The sequence below is a fragment of the Oculina patagonica genome, chromosome 2, assembly GCF_052425735.1.
Source record: "Oculina patagonica isolate OP01 chromosome 2, crgOcupat, whole genome shotgun sequence".
In the NCBI taxonomy this organism is placed as follows: Eukaryota; Metazoa; Cnidaria; class Anthozoa; order Scleractinia; family Oculinidae; genus Oculina; species Oculina patagonica.
Window position 1 is genome coordinate 14175507 of NC_135759.1, and position 24359 is coordinate 14199865.

Genomic DNA, 24359 nt, shown 5'->3' on the forward strand with positions numbered 1-24359 from the left:
ACATGCAAATATATCATGACGTCACAAAATTTAACCAATCCGCGCTCGTTGCTATTTATATTTATTGCAAAATTTTCCCTGATGGCCTGATCAGTTGCTATGACTTTCAAATAAATAGCGCCGCCAAACCTTCAAACTTTTGTTTGAATCTTTCTTTTACTAAGCTCAAAATTATTCTTTGCAAAATGCAAGACCTTAAACAACCCCACAGACCCTAATTTGCTTCTTTATGAAAGTAAACAAATTTGATATCTCATCTCGCGTGAAGCTTGTTTCAACATGCAAATACAATAGGGTATTCAGTGATATATTGTGATATTGAAAGTTATCGACAATATTGCGTCACCCTTTGATTTCTTTGACCTGCTGACTTTTAAGAAAAGAAAAGATACATTGATCTTAGATTTGTTTTACTCAAATGTTCTTCCGTTTTGCCATAGAAATATTAAGCGGACCAAACGGTATTTAATTGTCATCATTCATTTCTGTGCAGTGCAGTAATGAAGAATTGTTTATGTTTCATATGTAAATGCATTCTTGCTGTTGGCTTCAGACAGCGCTTGAGAAAATTTAAATTTCTAAGGGTGCCGCGGCTTTTCAATGCACTTTCAGGATAACTTCTGGAAATGTCGTATGTTTGAAGTTTGTGTGAATTCTTGCACAATCCTTCTAACATCAAGATCAAACTATGATCTAGTAATACTAAATATGGCTTTCAAAGTTCCGCTTGCGTAAGTTTTTATTTAAAATGGCATCATTTTTTTGACTGCGCCCTGAGAAATAAATAACTCAATAATGTTCATCTTCTGTTCAGTTTGTCAATAGTTCTCATATTCTCTCATAATTCTCGCGTGGGCTTAATAACTTTCTTCTGTATACAGAAATTCTTGTAGAGAATTTGAGTTGAAAATTGATTATATCCTACATATTTTTCTTGTGTCAGCTATCTTGACAATCTAAAATCAGATAAAATTTCTTGATGATAACAACCTATATATCTGTAGCGATGTTACAGAGCCCTTTGTGAATTGGTGTTCAAAGGTCAAATAAACCATCATTCCCGGGGCCGGGCCTTAATTATGTCTTATCAGTACAAAGGAGCAGTGACTTCTCCCCTTAATTCCTGAGTATATATATTAGTGGAAAATATGGGTTGGGACGTGACTTACTTAAGTCCACTAAAGGGTTCAAGAAGAATTTTCTCAGATAAACTAGTTTTATTTTTCATTCTTTTCGTTTTCACAAGACGTCTCACAACGCCCACCCATCCACGGCCCGTCCCTATCCATCCCCGGTATCAATTACTCGGAGTTTTTCTCGTGGATCGAAACGCCCTCCTAGATCCTAGGCAAAGTAATCTATGTTCTTTACACCATTCCAAATTATATAACTTGGTGAACGCAGATCAACTTGCAGCTTCAGATCAGCTGTTATTTTCTCCAGAACACTTTTCGTTTTTTGATCGCGCTTCGACTTTTTTCAGCTTTGGGGGATGCAGCACGATTTTTTAAAATATGGAGGAGCCCATAAATTTATTATTTTTTTTGCAATAAAAAAGAATTATTTATCAGTTTGACAACTTTACATAGCTAGATACGATATGAGGTTGATCAGTTAGAGAAAGAAAGAAGTTATGCGCCTTATAGGTATGTGCCAGCGATGGCAGTGAGGCAAGCCTAATTGACTTCTGTGGGGACCGCGTACCGGGTTCGGTTTGCTATCATATCAAGAAAAGCTGAATATATTGCGTCTGATTCCGAACATACTTCTGCTTTTTCAATAGAGGGCTACTGGTAAATGTGCAAAGTGGAAACATACACAAATACATCATCACTAGGTAAAAATTGCGTGTTTTTCTGCACGCATGAAAAAAAAAACCTTTTCGGACATGTTGTTACCGTGTATATCTATTCAGTTTCTCTCAGCCATCGGCACTGGACTATAAATAATCCGATAAACTAATGAAATTGCTGTAGCCAATGATAATGAATCGGTTGTTGATAAAAGACTACTTTATCCATGTCTATGTATTTTATTGTATTCCGCCAAGTACACATTATTGCTAGCTTATTTTCAAATGCACACTTCATTTTTTCATTTTTTTTTTCTGACGAGTATTCATTATGTAAGGGTTTAAAAGCTGACTGATGTTCAATATTTACTTGCGATTTTAAGCCAGCATTCAATATTCCTCATTAAATATTCTGCATTGAGCCCCGATAACATTAAAAACTCACGATCATGTTTTGTGGTGCAACTCGCTCAGTAATTGCTTACTTTCAGCTAGTTTAGTGAATTCTACCACTGAAAAATATAATATGTGTATAGTTATTTATTGACGCGTTCTGAGCTATGCACGTTTGGTTTGCGTGCACCCCGGCCCGCTCGATAACTGCTAATTGAGTCTACTGCTTGTCAAGACTAAATAAATGCAAAGTATTTAGTTCGATCTGCAAGAATTTGTATAGCGACAGTAGTAATGCCACAACAGAGATTGAATAAGCTGCTTGTATGATGTTTATTTTAGGGACATAATCTGAAAAGAAAAAAGGCTTAAATTTAGACAAGGTATCAAGGGTGATTACACATCAACAAAGATGGGCGTTTTCCCGAACTTTGAACAAGACACTCCTGTCATTTTTGCACGAAACTCAAAGACATCACCAATGCGCTTGCTCCACATTTCTTGTATTTAATCCCTTCTCGCCCTGAAAACACGACTAGGTACTGGTACGAGTTGTTACAGCGCTATGCAATATACACTAACCGTACCGATACCAATATCAGTAGACCCGCAGAGTTATACGGAAGTCTAGAGTTAAGCGGCGTCATCATACCAACCAGGAGCATAATGGGCTCCTGTACCAACCTATAACTAATGCCCAGTGCCTTGTTGTCCAACAATTAACTAGCTTGCGATCATCCAATAGCGAGCAGGCTTGCGATTTGGAGTTGCGGCGGAAGGTCGAAGCCAGCAGAAGCCACGAGAACGAATCAGTGAGCCAGCGAGGCCGCCTCGCTTGGATGCGCGCGTGCGAGGCCTGCATGCAGGCTAAATAATTTCTGGACTTGTGCCAACTTTCTGCACTTCTGTCTTATTGACAGAAAAATTACTTACACCAAGAGAGATGGTTTCAGACAACCTTTTAGAATTTACATTGGTTGAGTGATACTTTTTTGACAGAAATAAAGTTTTATTCAGCTAAAGCAGATTGCAGTGTTACTGGCTACGGATAAAAAGGTGGTATAAAATCACCACTCACTCACTCACTCACCACTGCCCATTGTGCCCACTGGCACGAGGGCAGCAACAAGGTCCTCCACTGCTGTCTGTCTTTGGCCAGCTGTTGGATGGTGTTCCAGCTTTGGTTTAAGCCCCTCAATTCTGTCTCCATAGGCGTACGGGCACCTCGGACCTGGGGGGCGGAAACCTATGCCCGAAAAAAATGACATGCGTTGAAAGCGAATAGAGAGGCAATAGAATGGACAACAAAACGTGCATTGAAATAGTTGTGTACCTTGCCTTCTAAAGTTCCTATTCGTGGCGATCCGTAGATGTCATGCACAACCTCGTTCCTAGCGTCTCTCATCTCCCGCCCCCAATCACTGACTGTGGAAATCACGCAGAAAAAAAAAGATTGGGGAGCACATGTTTCGCCCAGACATAAAAGTGGTTGAAACATAGGCGTAAATGGTAAAACATTGTTGAAAGTAGACTAGCCAAGAACTAACTAAACGTTAGTGTCGCTCAGAGATAGCTTCATACATCTGTAACAGCTGTTTCAAGTCTTGATATGAGAATCTTCTTTGTGCCTGCAATTCCACTCACTAAATGAAATGAATGAGGGTCAGGAGAGAGACAGATGCGAGAGGAAAAGAGAAGGGGATGACAAAGTTGAATTTGTATTATGAGATTCGGACATTTTCTGTGCCCGAATTGAGATCCGAATTGGGTGGGGGGGCCCCCTCGCCCCCGCCTCGTAGTATGTCTCTATGTACGTCGCATGTATTTTGGGCCTGACACGTTGCGTTTCTTGGTGTAGTATAGTTGTTTTGTGATGGATTGTTTTCGGATGAGGCCAATCCACCTCCAGCGGTGTTCGTTTTGAGGTAATGGGAGGATGAGGAGAATTTATGAAGGGTGAAGGAAGTTGAGTGTTTGACGATTGTCAGAGAGGTGTTTTGTTGTTCAGCCGGTGTTGACATTGCTGACATGTGAGATACTCTGTATGGAGGTATACTTAGGGTTGAGGGTTAGAGTTGTTTAGGGTGATAGTTTGTGAGGTATTTAGTGGGTGAAGGTGTTTCTGATGTGGTATGGGTATGAGAAAGAGAGCTAAATCACCGCAAAATCTAGATAAAAAGGTGGTATAAAATCAGTATAACCAAAAATGAGCAAAAGATACGCTTATGAATTTTCCTGTATCTGGAAGAATTTCTTTTGGTTTTAAAATTCGAGCAAGATTGCAATCTCGGGATATTTATACCAAAGACTCCGGTTTCTGTGCGCAACCTCTAAAAATTGGTTTTATTGCGTACCAGGAGCCCATAAGTCAATTTCCTTTGTTGGTGTGTGCTAATAGGAAGTCAGTGTTGTCACCTTTCCACTCTCTTCTCTGTAGAGTTTTCCTTGCATTTTGCAGGTACAATGTGATATTTTTATGAATGAGCCAGAATACACACATGTACTCATTGCAGGCCTAATTTCTACCGTGTGGTGAACTGGGTACGAATGGAGCAAGTAATCCGTAACCATAGAAACAAAGCATCAAAACGTAGTCCGCCATCTTGGCCAAGCAAAGTCGCAGAAGAAGAATAGCAACAGAACTACAAGATTTCCAACCCGCGATCGGACTTCTAGTCCGTAAAAATATACAGAAAAGATGGAGGTACTACACATATTTGTGTTGTCAATATTTAAGGGCGCTGTATTCTGCATAATTTTGTTAAATTTAAAGTTTTCGTTGAAGTGGTTTGTAGTTTTTGACGCGGTCGTTTACTTTATTTCAGACGGACAAAAAATCACAAGATCTCAAAGAAAAGCCAGCTATCGAAGAAAATGCATTCGAAGCTCTCGAAAGAGATTTCCAGGAGGTATGTATACATGAAAAAGGAACCCGACCTTGAAAGATTTTAATGCGAACGAACTGTCTTATATAAATTGAACTTTTTATTGCTGTATTGCACATGCAAAGGAATAAGCTTAATTCTGTTTCCTTTATTAGGCTTTACAATGTTTACAAGCTAGTCAAAGCATTATCAATAATTCTCTTTAACTATGCAGGTTCTCGGCGAACTCATGGGAGACAAAAGTCTGGAAAAGTTCCGTGTGGAATATGAAAAGTTACACAGAGCGTTGAAGAAGTCCCACGAAAGTGAAAAACGTTTGATGCAAAAATGCCGAGAGTTGAACGCAGAGATTGTGGCAAACGCTTCTAAAGTTCAAACAGCTTTGAAACTCTCTCAAGAAGATCAGACCACGATTGCTTCACTCAAAAAGGTAACCATGATTAAATATTAAAGAAACTTCAAGAAGTATGAGTTTAACAGCTACTTCTTCTTGAGTAGACCAAAATGGAGCTGACACAAGCTAGACAACAGCTAATACATCAGTGCTTATGGGCAGTTTGCACCATACAGTGAATAAGGGTAGAACAGGCTCTGTGGTAGAACCTGGCTGAACATGGACACATTGTGGTGGAAACTTGTATATCCCTTTACATGGCTAAATAGGGAAACACTAGTTTCTGCATCAATGTTTTCACAATTATTTAGTCAAGCCTGCATAAGAAAATTAATTCTTATTATCAAAATGAGTGTTAGTGCTTGTCAGCATAATGTAGCTCAGGCAATAGAACAACATCTGTTACCACTGTTTGCAATGATACGCGATGCCAGAAATCAAAACACCGGCAGAACTGTTTCAAAGATTTCCCTCAATCAAAGTTTGAAATGCCGTTTCACACAAGCGATTAACCAGTTAAACCAACAATCAATAAATTTTGTGCCGACAGAAGTCTACAGAAACTTGGTCAAATTTAACTTTATTACACAGCAAAGGCATTTTATAGATTTTTTTTTTTAATCTTTCCCTTCAGTTTCAAGTCGGAAACCCCTTCAAACTTTGATTGACAGAAATCTTGGAAATGTTTCCATGGGTGTTTTGATTTCTGGCGTCCTGAATGTATCAATGCAAACTGTGGTGAAGATAACATAGACGGTTGCAATATTACTAAAATTATGGCAGAGTGGGATTAGTGGTACATTAACAGTGAAATATGTTTATACATGTATCATTTTAGTTTTATAGTTGGGAAGTTTCACAAAAAGGATCATTTTCTCCCCAGAACCAGTCTTAGGGTCCGAGTTTGGTTGTGTGACATGTTTTCTTGTGTTTGCTGCCAATATTGTTCTAATTTATTGTTGTCTTCTAAAAGGAAATTGAAAAAGCATGGAAAATGGTTGACGCAGCCCATGATAAAGAACAGAGAGCAAGAGAGACAATTCAGTCTCTTAAACTTGAGATAGCAAATCTCAGCAAACTGGTTGAGCAAGGAGCTGGCTTAACCATGGGACAGGATCATAGGTAATGAAGAGATAAAGTACATGTACCAGTAGAAATCCCTTTAGTGAAGATTTAAACATATCCTGTTACAGTGTGTGTACAATGTATGCATTAGAGGACAAATTGCAAGATGAATTCACATATTGTTTTAGTTTTGATTGCTACTAGTAATGTCAATAAATAAATAAAGCATGGTTTACATTCATTACATCACATATGTCACACAATCACAAAGAAGAGAACATGGTTACATTCTCTGTGATCATGACCACAATGTGATGAGTTTTGACCTGCAGTTCTGCATCAAGTTGAAACACATTACGATTACCATAAGACAATTTGACCTGCAAAATCCACTAGCACTAGTAATTTCACACATTAGAAGATCCTCTTGATTTTGTAACGTTAGATTTAATTTGTGTAATATCGTATTATAACAAAATTCTCGATTTTGATTGGTTCTGCGCGCCCTTTTTGGTTTGCGCGTGTGGGTGTCTTTGTTTTTTTTTTTTTTTTCCCCCCTTTTTTTTTTTTTTTTTTTTTTTTTTTTTTTTTTTTTTTTTTTTTTTTTTTTTTTTTTTTTTCCCCCCCCCCCTTTTTTCTTTCTCTTTTTTTTATTAATAATAATAAAAAATATATTTTTTTATTTTTTTTTTTTTTTTTTTTTTTACCACCAAAAATAATTAATTGTGCATCTAATGTTTATAATTTTGACTAATTCTTTTTCTGACAGTGTCAATGAGCTATTAAAAATCAAAGATGACTTGACAAAGGAAAGGGATGAAAAGCTGTCTGACATTGCCAAGGTAAGAATTTGTCCTGTTTTCAAACTTATTTTGTGTGAATTTCTTCTTAATTTTCAGGGCCCATTTGTTCAAAGGACGGATAACGCTATCCACTAGATAAATGATAATAAAACATGCCAAGCTATCCACCAGATAGCTATTTATCCAGCAAATAGCATTGTCCACCCTTTGAACAACTGGGCCCAGTGCATTTTGTATAATATTGTCAACATTTTTATCAATGTCAATTTGAATGTGCATTTTTTTATTATAGTTGAGAGACGAACTGTCCAGTGCGACTATGAAACAACAAAAGGCTGAGCAGGACAGAGAAGAGGCAGAGATGAAAATTGCAGAGGTAATTAAAAAATAGAAGCTTTAGTTTAATTTGGATTTTATGAAGATTTGCATGACTGGTTCTGATTGATACGTAAGTATCTAGCAATTCATAATAAACTTTCCTTTCCACTTAATCAGCTTAAAGAAGATATTCAAGTCCGCAGTAACGAGGCCCAGCGAGAAGCCAGGAAAAAGGAGAAAACTGAAAAGGAGCTAAAACAAGCAAAGAATGACTTGGAAACAAGAACTGCTGAACTTAAAACAAAAGCAGGCAATCTTCAACGAGCACAAGAAGACATCACAAAGCTTGAGCAACAGCTCAAGGAACAAAGGGTAGGTTTTCTGGCGGGTTGGTGATGACAAAGGAAAACTGTTCCTTCTTGCACAATTACTCTGGTTTCCTCTTGAAAATTTTTCAAATCCCAAGTACCTTAAATCAGTGATGGGCACTAAGCTTGATTGAAAGCTGTACATTTTGAGCTTTTCCCATAAGTTTATACACTCGGATTGATCAACGAAAATTCTACAGATAGTATTTTTGACCAGATTCTGCCTGGTCATAAGATACCAATAATTTTGATCATGAGCGATTTTGTTCTTAAAATATCAGCACAGTGCCAATTTGCTCTCTCACTCGATTGTATAGCAATGGTATATCAATGATTATTTTAATGTAAAGTAGATAAGATGTGCATGGTTTTTTGTGAAATTTTTTTGACAGAATATAGCACCAGTTGGTATTCTTCTGTGCAAGTCTATCAGACCCAAAGAACAAGTGTTGCAGTAATATTTTTCTGTCATTTGAAGCCATTCAAACAAGCTAGATTTTTCTTTAAGAGAAAAAGTTACTGCATAAATAACAATCGTAGGAAAATTATTATTCTGTCCTGCAAGCTGCATTTTGCTTAGTTTAACTGACTGAGTTTTGTGTTACTTTAGATTCTGAATGAAAAAGCCATGAAGGATACAGACCTACTGAATGCTAGACTGACCAAAGTCCAGCAAGACTATGACCAGCAGCTTTTGAACTGTGATCAGCTAGCAACAGAAAACACACAGAAAGCTGCTGAGCTCAAGGCAAAAGAAGATGAAATCAATGGCCTTAAACAGGACACAGTGCGACTTACAAAAATGAGAGAAGCAATCCAGAGGAAGCTAAGAACCATTGAGGATCAGAAAATGGAGGTTGAACAACAAAAAGAAACTCTGAAAGGACAGATTGCTGGATTAGAAAAAGGTATTGAAATAATATTTCATGAGGCCTCTCAGTGCAGCCCCGGATGGGACACACTACATGTAGCTATAAACGTATGTGCCGCCCGATAGGGTTTGTTGTGGAGGTCTCGTTTGAATAGGACATTTAGCGACTTTTAGAATTGACTATGAGTACGAGATCGAGTGTGAGTACGACTTTGGAATTTCGACACAATTGTATCCCAGCTAAACCAAAAAGCTATAACTCTTTCCTGTTGCTGACTAACACATAAATTTATAAACATTAGGGTATAAGATTGGTGTGGTAAATGATTATAGGAGGCACACAAATTTGGTTTGAAATGTCGTACTTGTACTCAAACGTGTACTCGTACAGTATGTAACTTCCAATCTTAAGGTCTCTATTTCTTAGGAATAACCTAATTATTTTGTAACAAAGGTTCTTTTTTTTATCAGAACTTGAATCAAGCAAGAAACAGGCTGAAGCAGACAAGAAAGCCATTGATGATCTTGTCCGTGAACGGGACATCCTTAACAAGGTATATACTGCACTGCAATCACGTTTCACATTCTAGACGTGACCATTTCAAGCTTGACTTTTCTTTGTAATAATAAAATTTAAATCTTAACACATCTTGTGTAATGTTCATCTTATTCAGAATCTACTCAAGGCAGCTGGAGCGACTCAGAAGCAGCTTGGGCTTGTTCGATTACATGAACAAACAAAGAAAAACTTGGAACAAGAAATTCAGGTGAGAACAGTGAAAAGAAAATAGTGATTTATTTCCTAGGTATTTGAAATTAAACCTGATCCTAGCGGTTTTCCCCTTTGGCATGTACTCAGTGGCTGGAAGCTTTTTTCCTCTATACTATCATGGCACAAAGTTTTTTTTAAATATATGTTATTTTACCAAATTTTATTTTGAGGTTGAACAGCCAGAAAATCGAAAAATGACACAATGTTTGGTTACTGGCAAACTTTAATTGTCTTGTGTTAAATTTTCTAGGGCAAACTCCCCAGTTACTGTGGCTTTCAATCTGGACCTGTTTACAGTACATAATAATTATTATTGATGTGCAGTTTCAAATTAAGGCTCATTATGTTATGAGCATAAAACTGTACTACTGTAAAACATTAAAACATGTAGCAGAGGAATGCCTCAACGTCCTTCTTTAAATCAGCTGTAACTTTAATTCACTGTACTGACTGTACACACATACTAATATACTAAAGATACTTATACATGTAGGTATTCACATTAAATGATTTATAGATTTTTTCTGATACGTTTTATTGTACTTACAGAACTACAAAGATGAAGCTCAAAAGCAACGTAAGATTATTTACCAACTGGAGAAAGAGCGAGATCGCTACATCAATGAAGCCAGTGAACTCACGCAGAAGGTCTTACAACACATGGAAGATGTCAAAGTCCGCGAGATGCAGATCTTTGATTACAAAAAGAAAATCGCTGAAGCTGAAACGAAACTGAAGCAACAACAGGTGTGTTTACTGTACATTGCTCGACAGTTCAAAGAACGCATTTAATAACCGTAACACTCCCGTAATTTTTCTGAAATTGTTTTATTTCGTATTTTTTTTGGAAACGTATTACCGTAGAATCCAAAAGTAGCGAAAAAAGTGTGTTAGCTTTCGTGTGTCTTTTACTAAGGGACAATCAACTAGTCAATCGATCAGTTAGTCAATCAATCATTCAGCCAGTCAATCAAACAAACAAACAGATGATCGCTTCATTTATACACTGTACAAATAACCCACAATAGTATACAAAATATCGAAAGTTTATGTTCTGTCTGCTCTTCAGAACCTCTACGAAGCCGTCCGCAGCGATCGTAACTTGTACAGCAAGAACCTGATTGAGTCTCAGGACGAGATCACCGAGATGAAGCGAAAACTGAAGATCATGAACCATCAGATCGACCAGCTAAAGGAAGAGATCATGGCTAAGGAAGCAGCACTTGTGAAAGAGCATCTGGAGCACCAGAGAGTGGAGAAGGAGAAGGACGCCCTCAAAGCTGAGCTACAGAGAATGAAGCAGCAGGCTGCGGAGTCCAAGGCCTACATCGAGCAGCAGGAGGTGGAGGAGAGGAAGCTGCTGAAGATCATATCTGAAGCTGATGCTGAGAGACTCAGGCAGAAGAAGGAGCTTGATCAGGTAGGGCTTGTGCAGGAGTAGCGTTAAATACTTAATGAGTCCTTGTACACATAAAAGTTTCTTTTGAGTTCGTTCGCGATTTTGACGCTTTTCATTGCAAGTATTTCTAGGAAATGCATTGTAAGTTATTGTTTGCTGTCCATTTTATGGCATACGCTACATTCATTGCACCAAGCGACTTAAATAATTCTTATCAGCTAAGTAGGCTAAGGAAATGGTAATGTCTTTTTAGCGGGGATTCCCCCTCTCATTTATCTAATGTTTCTGTGTTTTTATAAGTTACTAAACTTTCCTTTTTGCTCTTATAATGTTAGGTGATTAGTGAGAGAGACATATTGGGGACACAGCTGGTAAGACGAAACGACGAACTGGCATTACTGTACGAAAAGATCAAAATACAACAGTCTACACTCAACAAAGGTTAGGTTTGTTTGTTGCCCTCTAGAGCTGTTTCATTTGCTTGACATCACTGCCGGATACATTTATGAAATCTTAAACCTGTGTTGAACTCGTCCCACTTGTAAAGTTCAGCCGAAATCTCTATATTTTGAGTTTAAACACGTTAATTTTGTTAATGAGTCAATGTTGTTTTATAGGCGAGATTCAGTACCGACAGAGACTAGAAGACATCCGACTTCTGAAACTGGAAATCAAAAAACTTCGACGCGAGAAAAACATCCTTACTAAGAGTGTAGCGAACGTAGAAGATTTAAGGTAATAACATTTTTGTAGTAATTTTTCACCAGAGCACCATTTAGCGAATGAGTGAGAACTTTAAATTACGCAGAGAGAGATCTGAACAAAAATTGATGGTTGTGCTCTACTGTTTGAACAGGCGTGAAGTGTATCATACACAACGTGAGCTTCTCAGAGAACGAACTCGATGCAAGGCTCTGGAAGAGGAACTCGAAAATCCAATGAACATCCATAGATGGAGAAAACTGGAGGTAATCTGACGACTTTTGTTAAATAATTATTTAAATGTAAAGAACCTTTGTTGAATTTTATCTCTTTGTACCATCAGGGAAGTGACCCAAGCACATACGAGATGATCCAAAAAATTCAAACTCTACAAAGACGACTCATACAGAAAACGGAAGAGGTTAGTGTGGCATAATTATGTTCTATTGTGTGCGCGCGTGCGTGCGCAGAGGCTCGCGCGAATTGAAGCTCTGTGACGTCATAGTCGAGACATGATATCCCGTGAGCGAGGAAGGAAAACTCTTTGAAACAACACAGAGTTTTTTTTAAATAAGAGTTTTTCTCATGGCCAATAGCAAAATGTATTTCGGGAATATGTGCGTTCCAAGAACATTAGAACGCCATTTTAACGGTCTTTTTCACGTGAATGAAAGTTATAATTTTAATAAGATCTTCTTTGAAGTAAATTTTTCAACACTACCATAAATTGGCGAATTTTCTTTTTTTTTTAATCTGTTGATTTTCGTCTCAGGTGGTGGAAAAAGAACTTCTTATCCAAGAGAAAGAAAAGCTGTACATGGAACTAAAACAAATCCTCGCGCGGCAACCTGGACCAGAAGTAGCCGAACAACTCAGCATCTACCAGCAAACACTCAAAGAAAAAACAAAGCAAATGAAAGGAATGTCGTCTGAACTCAACATGTACGAGGCACAAGTCAAGGAATACAAGTACGAGATTGAGAGATTAGCTAAAGAACTACAGGAGGTCAAGAAAAAGTTTTACATGCAGAAGAGAAAAGATCAACAAGCAAGGTAACTGCTTTTGTACTTTTGTGTTTGAACACTGTTTTGAAGAGACATAGGCTACTATATAAATTTTATTTTAGTATCTTTTCCTTTTGTTAGACAGTAGCTCTAGTATGTTTTTAACGTTCCAACGAATATACAGTGTACAAGTACAATCCCGTACCCAGAGGCTCCGTTTCCCTTGACTGGTGGTCCCGAAAACGAGTAACCCTAGAAAGTTCTGATTAGAAGTCCGAAAATCTCACACATGCTTTGTTGCAAAAATCTCAATTCTTTGATTTAAACTGTTTGATGATGCGATTTTTTTTTTTTTTTTTTTTTAACCAATGAAAATTGATTCTGCAACGGAACTGTCGAGTGTCTTTTGTTTCTTCAAGCCTGCGTAGATGGAAGCGAAGACTCGAGGTGCGAAAGTTCGTGAATGTTTCATAAAATTCGACCGTCTACAGGTGAAGAGAGAGTCTGGGGGACAAGCTTGTTGGTTATTCCAACATGCCCATAAATCCTTAACTTACCCCAAATGAACGCAATCATGTTTGCTTATATTTATTTTGATTTTACTTCTACAGGGAGAGAGACCGAGCTTATCAACAAGCCGCCGGACCAGCTTTCTCGCCTCAGAGAACCGACGGACCAAGATTTACTGGTGGAGGCTTCAATCTAAAGCCGCCCGCGAAAGCTGTAGCGTAAAACGATATACAATTCGACTGTAAATAGTACAAATAGACTTTCTGAAAGTGTATATATAGTTTTAAGAATTACCTTGTATAAAGTGAAATACTCAAACTTATGGAATGAGCGCAGTAGATGAACACGTTGTACTGTTTGTAGACTTTTTCATATACCGTGTAGTCTCAATCCGTTCGCCAGTGGATGGATGGACATTCTCAAAGAATCTGAAAAGTCTTGCACAAATGTTGTACTACTATGTTTTAATTTCTTTTTTTAGAAATACAAACATTGTTTGGTTAAATATATTTTAAAACAAACCGTTATGTGAGTCGTGCTTAATTTTGGCCACGGACTGTTCAGAAAAGTGAACTATGGTCAACCTGATCCCATCTAAACAACAAGGGCGGAAAAGGAGAGAGAGACTGGGATTGAGGTTAAACTATCGTCTGTGAAAACTGACGTGTTGACATGCCCAAGTAATTCCAGGGGGTCTCTTCCGAGGGATTTTCCTTGCTTCCGATCGATACACTGGGTTTTGATATATACACACATTAAACGGATTAGAGGAAAAAACGAGAAAAACTACTGGGTGTGAGAAAGGCCCATCAATAACTTTACAAAACCACTTATGTGAGAATAAAATTCTTTATTAAACTCTGCCGTTGTTCTTCTCAGAACAATCCTCTTAAAAATCTACGTACAAAAACTACACTGACAAATTTCAACGTGATTGACCTTAAAAAATTAATTCAGTGTCAAAAAAGATGCCAACAAAACAGGCATTTTATTGTAAAGTATAAATACATGATACTTGGGCTGCTGTCTGACAGCGCAAAGCATCACGCAGCTTGGTAATGTATGAATTCATGAATTATCATGAATTACATCACCGTCTACCGTTATTTTCAAAAATCCTGACTAGACAATTGCAAGTGTCTTTCGTCGTCTAATTTATTTCCCTCCCCAGTCCCCTATATTTCAAGGGAGCGAAGGGCTTTGTAGGAGACAAAGTCCAATTGACATCAAAATTGAGCATGCGTACTATAAAGTTTCTTTGAACATTTTTTAGCAAAGACACTATCGACCCAAAACACTTCCCTTTTCGAAGCCTGATCTATCTCCGTAACACTAATGTTAATGATTAAACATTAACTCCAAACGCTATATATTGAAAAGGTTTAGAAAGACTAGAAACTAACTGTGGAAATTTTCTTTTTTTACATATGTTGTGGTGGTGTTAGTCGGTTTTAAAGCGATTTTTCAATGACTGTCATAAATTCAAACTTTTGTTATTACAGAGCGAATCCATCGCCTGCAAATAGGGTAAGCAACCAATCAGAACTCAAATCGCAAACACTTGACCTTTGGCAACCGCTGGAAAGCATAAAATCTGTGAAGCACGGGAAAACATGTAACCTCTTTGGCAAGCGCAGGAAAACATGCCTAGCGGAAAGCGCGAAAAAGCATGCTATCTGTGGAAAGCGCGGGAGACATGCCTAGCGGCAAGCGCGAGAAGAACGTGCAACCTGTGCAAAGCGCGGAAAAACATGTAAGCATCTTGTATTGCAAGGCAGGCACCTGATTGGCTGGAAAAGAGTCTTTGCTGTGTAAGCACGCCAATTATTAAGCTCGAAGCAAATGTATAATTACTTCGACAGTCACTGGAAAACCACTCTATTATTAAAGTTGTCAGTGGCGGTAGTTAATTCTCCATTTACATGATTCCATGTACTGAACATTCCGCATGCAGTAACAGTTCAGTCTAAACGTTCTCTGAGCGAAACGCCTAAGAAAAGTCAAGAAATAAAGTAGGCTTTACTCCCGATATGCGAGCAAACCTGCTTACTCTATTCAAATTGAACCGATTTGAGAGCTATAATGCTCAAGCTATAATAAGATTTGACATGTCCAAGTCCTTTGGTCGATATTTACTGAATATCATTTGAACGTAGCATTGGACGCTCCTTGGTTCAGGTTTTTTGAGACGAACCATGTCCTCTACATCAAGGAGAGCGGGTACACCAACAGACCTGAAAACAAGACATATACAGAAAATTACTGTTAACTACTTAGCCGCGGTTATTCAATGAATGTTTTTTTTTATTGCCCATAACTTGAAAAACAAAGGAGAGTAGACCATTTGGGCATTTAGCAGACACTATAAAAAGATAGTAGACAGAAACCCTACAGGTTTAAGAAGCTATACTTTAAGAGACAAAAATCAGAATAAATTTTCACTTTCAAGGACAACGCGCAGCACCTTCGTAGTCTATCAGCGATTAGTATAGCCCAGTGACCGACTATTGGAGAATTTGCACTGTGATAGGCCCGCTTTTAGTTCGATCAACTTCCATAACTGGCGAGTGGCGAAGAGCTCGCATTCTAATCGTTAAATAGTCGAAGAAGAAGTAACCAATCAGATTCAAGGATTTGCGAGTGTCTTCACGACGAATGTCTTCCTTTTGGGCAGTAAGAATCGGAAACTTTTTTCATACATCGTCAACAACTTATCAAAGACGGCATTATTTTCCTCCCTTAACAGTAAAACTAGTGATAAATACTCACGTTCCAGTCTCGAAGGCCAACTTAAAGTTGTATTCTCTATTTTCTGCGGACAGCGAGTTGTAGTCGAACTTGTCAGGGTTAAATTTATGAATCAAAGCGCAGAAAGCCAAACCACTACTAAAGCTGCCACTGAAGTTTGTGATATTTACTCCCTGCAATAAAACAGACAAAGAAATGGGCGTTAGTTTTTATAAATAAGTCAGGGGGCGCAGATTATTCTCAGGAGCAGGGGATTACTGACTGGAATTTTACGATACAAAATTATTCTTTCCTTTCCGCAATTTGCCCGATTCTATTTTCTCTCTGTTTGAGACGCACATTTATATTGAACGGTTACTAGTTACCTCGTATTCTTGTGTGACATCTTTACACCACGTCAGAATTAACGAAGATACGGACATTTGTCTTTTCAGTTGAGGTTTCTTCTTCAAGTCCCTTGGACTGTAAATGAAAATTAAAAAGGAATCATGTTTTCAGAAAGCTTGATTAGTAAATGCAAGAGATTTACACCTACGGACCATCAAACCGTGCGCCGTAGAGTTGCTTCACCAGTCATCGCTTACTTTTTGTTGATTTTTCCAATCAATCCATCCATCTATCCATCCATCAATCAATCAATCAATCAATCAATCAATCAATCAATCAATCAATCAATCTTTAAATCAATCAACCAACCAACCAACCAATTCACGCTTACCAATCACATAGCATGTGAGTTTCTCCTCGTATGTGGCTATACCTATTCCGAGGTCAAATTTTTTCCCGCTCCTTTCCGTTAAATCTATCTTAATCAAGTGATATTAAAATCCACCTAGAACCCAAACTTTAAAACATTCCTACTTACGTCTTGTTAGGATCCGGGGCTTTCTTGAGCGATACTCTCTCTGTAGGACTTGTTGGACTGGTCGGGCCGGTTTGGTTCGTATTTCCTGTTGGACCGGAAGGACTGGTCGGCGTGGTTGCATTAAACCTGTTTACAGGCGGCGTCGGAGCCTTTTGTACGAACTGTTTCTCCTTTGCTTTTTTCTCATCCTCTGCAGCTTTCTTGAAGAAAGCCATGCGGTCCTTGACGGAACCCATGCCGCCACCGAATGCGTCTGACTGAGGCTTGGCCCCAGGGCGGCCAAATTTTGGACCCTGGCGAACGCACAATGAAACAATAATTATGAAACTTAATTATTATCAGAGATCAACGGTGGGTATTTCACGTTAGTCGAAAAAATTGCTCCAAGTAGTTTATACCTATGAAACCCAGGGTTACACCTAGAATGTAAGTTAACCCTAAAGGTACTTTTAAATTTGATTCCTGAAATATATTACTTATTTACACGACCCCACAAGCTGTAAGCTTTTATCAATATCGTGTTTTTAAATAAAGGCATATACTACTACCGTGACAATCCTTAACAATCTCAGTCATCCAGCATTTCTTTCTAAAAATTTCTGACCTATTAATTCGATGTCTTATTCGATTTCACTGTCAAAAACCTGGGGTGATAGTTCAAGACTTTTTGAAGTAAATGACGCAACTTACATCATTTTTGGGTGGTAAAAATGAGTTAGGTCTGGGAGGTCCGGGCCTCTGAGGGCCTGGATCAGACCACTGTCTCGATGCTCGGCCAGGCCCCTGTGTTTGCAGGCGGAGGAGGCTGCCAAATTTTGCTTTTGGGAGGTTCTTCTCTTTTGGGTGGCTCCTCATTGCCATATTCAAATCGTTTCTTTGCACTTCGGAGATCGAGGGCTTTCCTGGATCGCCGTGAGCTCAGTTTCACTGCGGTTGCTGACAGTGTTTCCATCAATCTTCAGCTTCTCGTGGCTCTCCTTCCTGGAGGATCGTCGTATCTTCCTCTGCTCCTTGACCTGTTCATCCCCTTCAGAAGTGTTAACCAGTTTAACTGAATCCCCACTCTTTACATACATTAGCCCGTCCAGCTCCTCCTTTCTCTCGATCTCACGAACAGACCTTCTCCGGCATCTTAGACGCCCTAGATTCTGTAGCAGGTCTTGCTTGGTCTTCGTATCTTGGTGGGTTTCCATGGGCATTCGCTTCACCACTGGTGAAGGAGAAACTGTCAACTGTGGGGGTGGGGCAGGGGTCGGTTTTTCCTGCTCTCTACTCTTGATTAGAGCTTCCTGGTCAATTTTAAAAAGTTCTGCCAGAGAAGTCCTCCGTGAAACTCTCTTCGGAGGTTCTGCTTCCTTCTCTTTCTCTTTTTTCACCTCTGTGTTGTTGTTGATGTCTTGGTTCTTCCTCGGCCGTTTCTCCTCAATGTTAGATTTAACATGGTTGGTCTGATGCCTCAACGAATAACTTTCAGACGGACGACTTTCGGGTACACTTTCCTCTTTATTTGCCATCTTGAAACTAAATGTGCTTCGCGTGTTTTTGGGCTTCTGAGGGGCGACATTCTCTTTTCTTGCCGGGCTTTCTTCTCTGTTGATGCGATTGGCTCTATCTTGATAACTTTGTTTCTCTGAACTCCCGATGGCCATTGTAAATTTAGATGCCGTGGTCGGTGGTGGCTTATTGTTGCCGTTTTCATCTGTCATTTTCTCCTTCTTGTCTCTCAGAGTTCGCAGTTCTGCCCGGAGTTGCCTTCGCTCCGTAATATTTTTTGTCCCCTCCAACTGTGAAAATAACAAAGATGTGTTAGTAAACTTGACCGTTATGATTTTCCATTGCCATTTACAGCTATTCAGTCAAATACAATCTAAAGCCTTCGTCTGCACCGGTACCTTATCGATAAATAACTATAGCAATAGCATATTCTGAGTCATAGAAGTCGAGTCACAACCAGTTACCTAGTATCACTGAAGAGAATGACCGATACTTGGTAACATTACATTAGAGAGATTGAGTGGGACACAGCCGGCCACAAGGACACGACAGGGAACCCACGAGAAACATGTGGCGGCGAGGGGGACGACAGCGAGACGATGGACCGAGGCGAGAGGGCGGAGGAGCCGACAGCACGCCTCGACACTCAAGTGAAAACCGCTCTAATCTAGAAATGTACTGTTATGCAAATATTTAAAAAAAAGAATTATTTTCCATGCTCGCGTGCTGCAAATCAAGCTGTTTAGCATGTATGCCAGAAGACAACCTCCGGAAAACACAGACGAAACGTTATGAAAGCAATTGGAGAGTTATGATGCAAAATGATGAAGTTGAGTTAAGGGTGCAGATACTCATCAAGTTATACCAAATAGTGCGAGAACAGGTTGAATCTTCACACGAGTTTAGAAGCTTTTTATTCTAAAACAGGTTCGTGAAAAAGGTACATACTCAGGACATCTCTTCCCTTCTGTTCTAGATGTAAGTAATTTAAACACGTAGATTAACATTATTATAAGCTTGTTCGAATGTTATGCAGCACCTCATAAGTGGCAGCGAACTTTTTATCTTGTACGGACCTGTACGGAAACGGTTGTTGCTGAGCGAATTTTTCATTTGGAAAGTTACAAACAATGTGGCACTCATTAAGACAAGGGTGATGAAGGGATTTTTCGTGATCCGTGAAAGGCCATTTCTCCCGTGAATTGTGAACTGTGAATCGACTTTTTCATGAGAATTGCAAAAAAAGGCTGTTGCTTTTTTTCTCGTGAAATGTGACTGTAAAACGTGGTTCCGACTTTCTTCCTTCCAAAAAATTATCCATTATTGAAAACAAGACTACGTGTGGTAAATTGTGTGACCGTGTTTAGAATATAGAGCGTTTTGAAATTTGTAACGACCCTACTGGATGCATCATACTCTTAATGCTACACAAAAGGAAAACAAATTATTTCAACTATTGCTTTTTTTAAATTTTCGGATAAAGATAAAAATCGAAAAGTGATATCTAAAGAGTTGAAAGTGAAAATTAATGATGTTGATGGCATACAATACCGCGGTCACTGGCGAATATTTGTCATACAAGATAATACTAAGACTTATTAAGTATGTAAGAATAGACGTAGCAGTAGCATGCACATAAAAATGCCGCCAAAAATAAATAATGTTCGCACGTAATTTGCAAGCCAGTGCAAATTTTATGGGATTAGAAGCCAATTAGAGCAGGATATAAATTGTCATTCATTAGTAAAAATGGGCTTAGTAACTGGTGGTTTATTTTAATAAATTTGTCCTAAAACTTATTTTCAAGTTAACTTTCATAATCCGCTTGATTCTTCCAACTTTATATCTCTTTGATGTTTTTATCTCTTGACAGAAAACAATTTTGTAGTCATTTCTTTAAATATTTTGAACATCGTAAAACGAAATGTAACGTGTTTGTTTGTATTACCTCCCGTGTAAGTAGACACGAGTTCAACTTTGTGCAACATGTTGCCGCGACTTGCAATATGGGTGGTGATAAACGCAACAACACTTTACCAACTTGCAATACAACAATGTTGCGAGACAAGTTGAATGAAGCAGTTGCCTCTATTACTGGGCCTTAAGGTTTCGTGACAAAGCTCGAAATTGTTATTCAATAGTTTGGATTCCTGACCAATTCGATGAATAATTGCTCAATAAATTGCATTTTGATCTAAATATTGCACTAATAAACACACCAATTTTATGCTAAAATGACACACGATGTTTCCGGTGCAGCAAAAATAGACATAATGTAGATAAAATTAAAAACAAGAATACCTTGTTCGAAGAAAGAGAACGTCTTTTTGGTGTGGCAGTGTCAAGTGGTGAAAACACGAAAGAAAAACATCTTTCCATTAGATGAATGCATTAAATTACGCCTGTCTTTTCTGTTTCAACAACACTTAACAACAAAGTTGCTTTTATCAAAAACCTTTAACCTTTTACAGCGACGAAAGAATCGAAATAGCGAGGAGGTTTAGAACTTGTCATTATTGTTATTCCACGAACACTTGACAAGTTGTGAAAATTTCAAGAATGATTCTTGTGTGGCAAGTGGCGAAAGACACAAATTACGTCAACTGTTCTCCTGAGAAACGAAACAACTTGAAAAAAAAAATGTTCAGGTTGAACCTTCACTTGTTGGGCGCTGACAGCAAAGCCTCTTGGAAATGATCAACTTTTACAGAATGAACTTGATTAAACGTGACCCCACCCCACCCCACTAGAGCAATCGAGACGATCACTACATAAACACAACGTTTAAAGGAAAACAAACAAACAAACTTACAAAAAAGCAATAAAAAACATTAGCTTAACGGTACTATTCAGTGTTGTATTTGTTCAAGTACAAACGCCGACTTTCATGTCATCCTGCATTTTTTGTCAAATAAAAGGGAATTGGGTTCACGTAGCATCCATTCTCAGATAGTTCTAGACCGCATTATTGTATCATATCGCTACAAGACAGTTTTCCAAGGAATTTAAATCGCGACCTTTCTTTCCGACAAAGAAAATAGTTCAAGCCCTGTTACTAGAGCAATATTTCGATCCCTTTTTAACGCCGACAAAGAATCGACCCATCTTTGCGAACTAAGACTCGTCTGATCGACTCTGTGCTGGTTGCTAACTTGATAAGCCGTCACAGTTATTTAAGACTACTCGAGTAACAAACAACTAAAAAGACAAGTGTTTTAAAAGTGCTTTGTGGTGCTCTATTTCTCGATGAATTTGAACACGAAATGGCACCCTTAATTGTCCCTTATTTGTTTGACGCAAACACTTGCGTCGCTCGATCAAAGCCCTTTTGTGGTTGCGAAAAGGAAAGATTATCACAGCAAAAATAAGCTAGAGCGAAAGATTATAAGAAATTCTATACCATATTCAGATTTAAAAAGCAAATTGTCGTCAGCAGGGATTTAATTTTAATAATCATACACTTTATGAAATATTGGTTTCTAACACGATGTATTCAAGCAGAAATGCTACAAGATAATCTTCAACTCTTTTTCAAGCACAATGTTAAGAAAAAAAAGAAAAATTCTTAACAAACTGTCTGTCGCGCGCAATTATTAGAAACAGCCGTGTAGCACATTAGCGAATCCGACCAGGCATGAGTTGAACTTTCTTGCACAGTTCAGCCACTATCTTCAGACAAAAATATCTTTGAAAGAAAGCATCTTAACACGGAACCGCGGGGTTTAGCACTCTTTTATATAAACTCAGCGACCATGTCTGAACAGGACAGCTCTAAATTTACTTAAGTTTTTGTTCTTATGCACGGCAATCACAATTATAAGAAACGTCTTATAGGAAATGGGGTCACTCGGTCACGCAGAGAAAGAAACAGGCATTCGCTGCGAATACCAAACAGTTTTTCTCCCACTTCCAACCGAAAGTAAACATTTTTACCTCATAGGTAAACAGATTATGAAAATAATATTCAATAGTCTATTTTTATATAACCACTGGTATTGCTTAGTCGACTCAGCACATCACGTTCAGGGCAATTAAGAAATCGGGGTGAACTGTTAGTACCCCTCCAGCACATTCTGATAAAACCTGTTCTTAAGAAAATTGACAAGCATTTCAGGCATTGCTTTTTACTTTGATAGGTCGCGCTTTTAGAAACACTCTATTGTTTATATCATTGCGTGTACCAAAAAAAGCGCGAATAAATTGACTTCTTGTGAGATTTTTCTGAAAGACGTATGTTTATGGAAACCTTGTAGCTCAAATCGAAATTAAAACGGCTTGAGGGTATAGAGAAAGAGCTCTTCGCAAATGGTCAAAATTCCGGGGTGAAAAAATCCACAAGAATAGGAAAAGGTGTACTATGTGTCAATTAGCTGAAAACATTAGTTATTTGAGTTATTCCCAATACAAAAGAATGCACAATAAGCTTGGTAATTTTTAATGCAAATGACCGGCGTCTTAGCGCTATATTCCCTAAGTGACACTTAACCACGAATCTTGTTGAAGTCTCTTACGATTGAATTTTCAATGAGACAAAAGCATTCTGACGGAATTTTACGCAATGGATGTACGCCGGTCGGGACATATGTCAGTTCGGAGTACCTTTCTCAAGGCGGCGACTGTTTAATCGGATTGCATTTACAAAGAAAACACAACTCTGAACTGAAAAAAATAAAAATCTAAAATGAACAACTAACATTTGCTCAATTACATTGACATGGGCCTAATTAAGCAATAAATCTTGATATGTATAAATGAAGAAATACTAGAAACAAGAGTACACAGTCACAACTGATAACACCCGAGTTATGGTCCTTTTATCGTGTAGCACCACTCTATCTATCCACAGACACTCACAGTTTTGCTTGTATACGAAGTAATTTCAGTTGTGGGTTAATTTAAATGACTGCTTCGCAGCGTGGGACATAGTTTGTCCATGGTCTTTACTGTGTGTTATTGTGTGAGTGTCTGCTAATTCCAATGGACACAACAGACGGCCATGGAGCGATGAAACTCGATCTAACGGAACGCTGGCAGCCAGGGCGAACCCGCAAATACAAACACGCTCATTTTGAAGTTTGTTTCATGTCTTTGTGGAATAAAGCAACATTAAGTAATCCTACTTAACGACAAACGACGAACTCAAACCAAGCCGCACGCACGATAGAAGAGCTAAACACACATGAATATTGCGGCTTCGCGCGATTCGTTCGCTATCAAGAACGGTATTCACATAAAATATTTTGATACAAAGGTATGTTTCTTGACCTTACTTGCAGCCGGGGCTTACATTAGCTATGCGCAGTCAAGTATAAAACCTCGACAAGATACTTCGAGCAAATTTGTACAATATGGGTTGAGCACTCAGCAATTTCAATTTATTCTGCGAATTTTTGGTCGGCGTTGACTCCGTTAGCGGTACCCAATATTAGAAATCCAGTTTCATATCAAATCTCGTTAAATGCCAACACCGATCGAGCAAGTAATAAAATTTTCGCAGCGGTACGAAGCATCGATTAATGTTGGAAGCCTTGGAACAAAAGAATTCCACTTACTTTCTGCTTGAGAAGCGATTCCTGGCGATTCAACTCGTCGATTGTAGCCATTCTGACGCTGTCTTAGGCTTGACCCCTGTATAAGAAAGCAGAGAATTTGTAACAGCTGCCTTGGTGTCCTGTGCGGCTACCCCCGCACACACATGAACCCACTAACTTGTTATCAGATGCAGAGTTGAATCATGCGAGCATGCTATTACCAGAATGCAAATCAAGGTGCTTGTTTGTTTTTCTTGTCGCTTTTGATTGAACGGACAAAAGAATACAACTCCGAGGCACAAATGAAATATGGTGACGTTTTGATGACGTCAAAAATTAAACTTAATCTTTAATTACCGTAACACAAAGTTACCTGTGGCTGTTCCACAAAGCACGCGTTTGTAAAAGATTCTATTCTGTCTACCTTAATCTCGACTTAAGGTC

The 24359-nt window shown here is 38.5% G+C and overlaps 1 protein-coding gene, 1 long non-coding RNA gene and 1 pseudogene across 3 annotated transcripts; 1 reads left to right on the top strand and 2 right to left on the bottom strand.

Annotated features, from left to right (window-relative positions):
• The first annotated feature begins 4753 nt into the window (after positions 1 to 4753).
• Positions 4754 to 13804, top strand: LOC144643081 (cilia- and flagella-associated protein 58-like). The gene is made up of 18 exons (XM_078502222.1): positions 4754 to 4889; positions 5011 to 5094; positions 5285 to 5500; positions 6438 to 6586; positions 7299 to 7371; positions 7625 to 7708; positions 7828 to 8022; positions 8629 to 8926; positions 9361 to 9443; positions 9564 to 9656; positions 10211 to 10408; positions 10731 to 11081; positions 11396 to 11501; positions 11678 to 11795; positions 11917 to 12028; positions 12106 to 12183; positions 12535 to 12815; positions 13379 to 13804. Exons 1-18 carry the CDS (start codon positions 4884 to 4886, stop codon positions 13497 to 13499), a joined length of 2646 nt encoding a protein of 881 aa, XP_078358348.1. The 5' UTR covers positions 4754 to 4883; the 3' UTR covers positions 13500 to 13804.
• Positions 13805 to 14107: 303 nt separating this feature from the next.
• LOC144643082 (uncharacterized) lies at positions 14108 to 15034 on the bottom strand. The gene is made up of 2 exons (XR_013568846.1): positions 14978 to 15034; positions 14108 to 14924 (listed from the first exon to the last, which is right to left on the bottom strand). It is a non-coding gene; the product is annotated as an uncharacterized LOC144643082 (long non-coding RNA).
• Positions 15035 to 15099: 65 nt separating this feature from the next.
• Positions 15100 to 24127, bottom strand: LOC144643083 (uncharacterized; annotated as a pseudogene). Its single transcript, XR_013568847.1, has 6 exons — positions 23937 to 24127; positions 17581 to 18674; positions 16891 to 17183; positions 16391 to 16487; positions 16047 to 16198; positions 15100 to 15511 (listed from the first exon to the last, which is right to left on the bottom strand). The product of XR_013568847.1 is annotated as an uncharacterized LOC144643083 (transcript).
• Positions 24128 to 24359: the final 232 nt, after the last annotated feature.

Coding starts and splice junctions, on each gene's coding strand:
- LOC144643081 (XM_078502222.1), top strand. Junction 5,095..5,284: donor TCGAAAGAGATTTCCAGGAG/GTATGTATACAT, acceptor TTAACTATGCAG/GTTCTCGGCGAACTCATGGG. Junction 5,501..6,437: donor CGATTGCTTCACTCAAAAAG/GTAACCATGATT, acceptor GTCTTCTAAAAG/GAAATTGAAAAAGCATGGAA.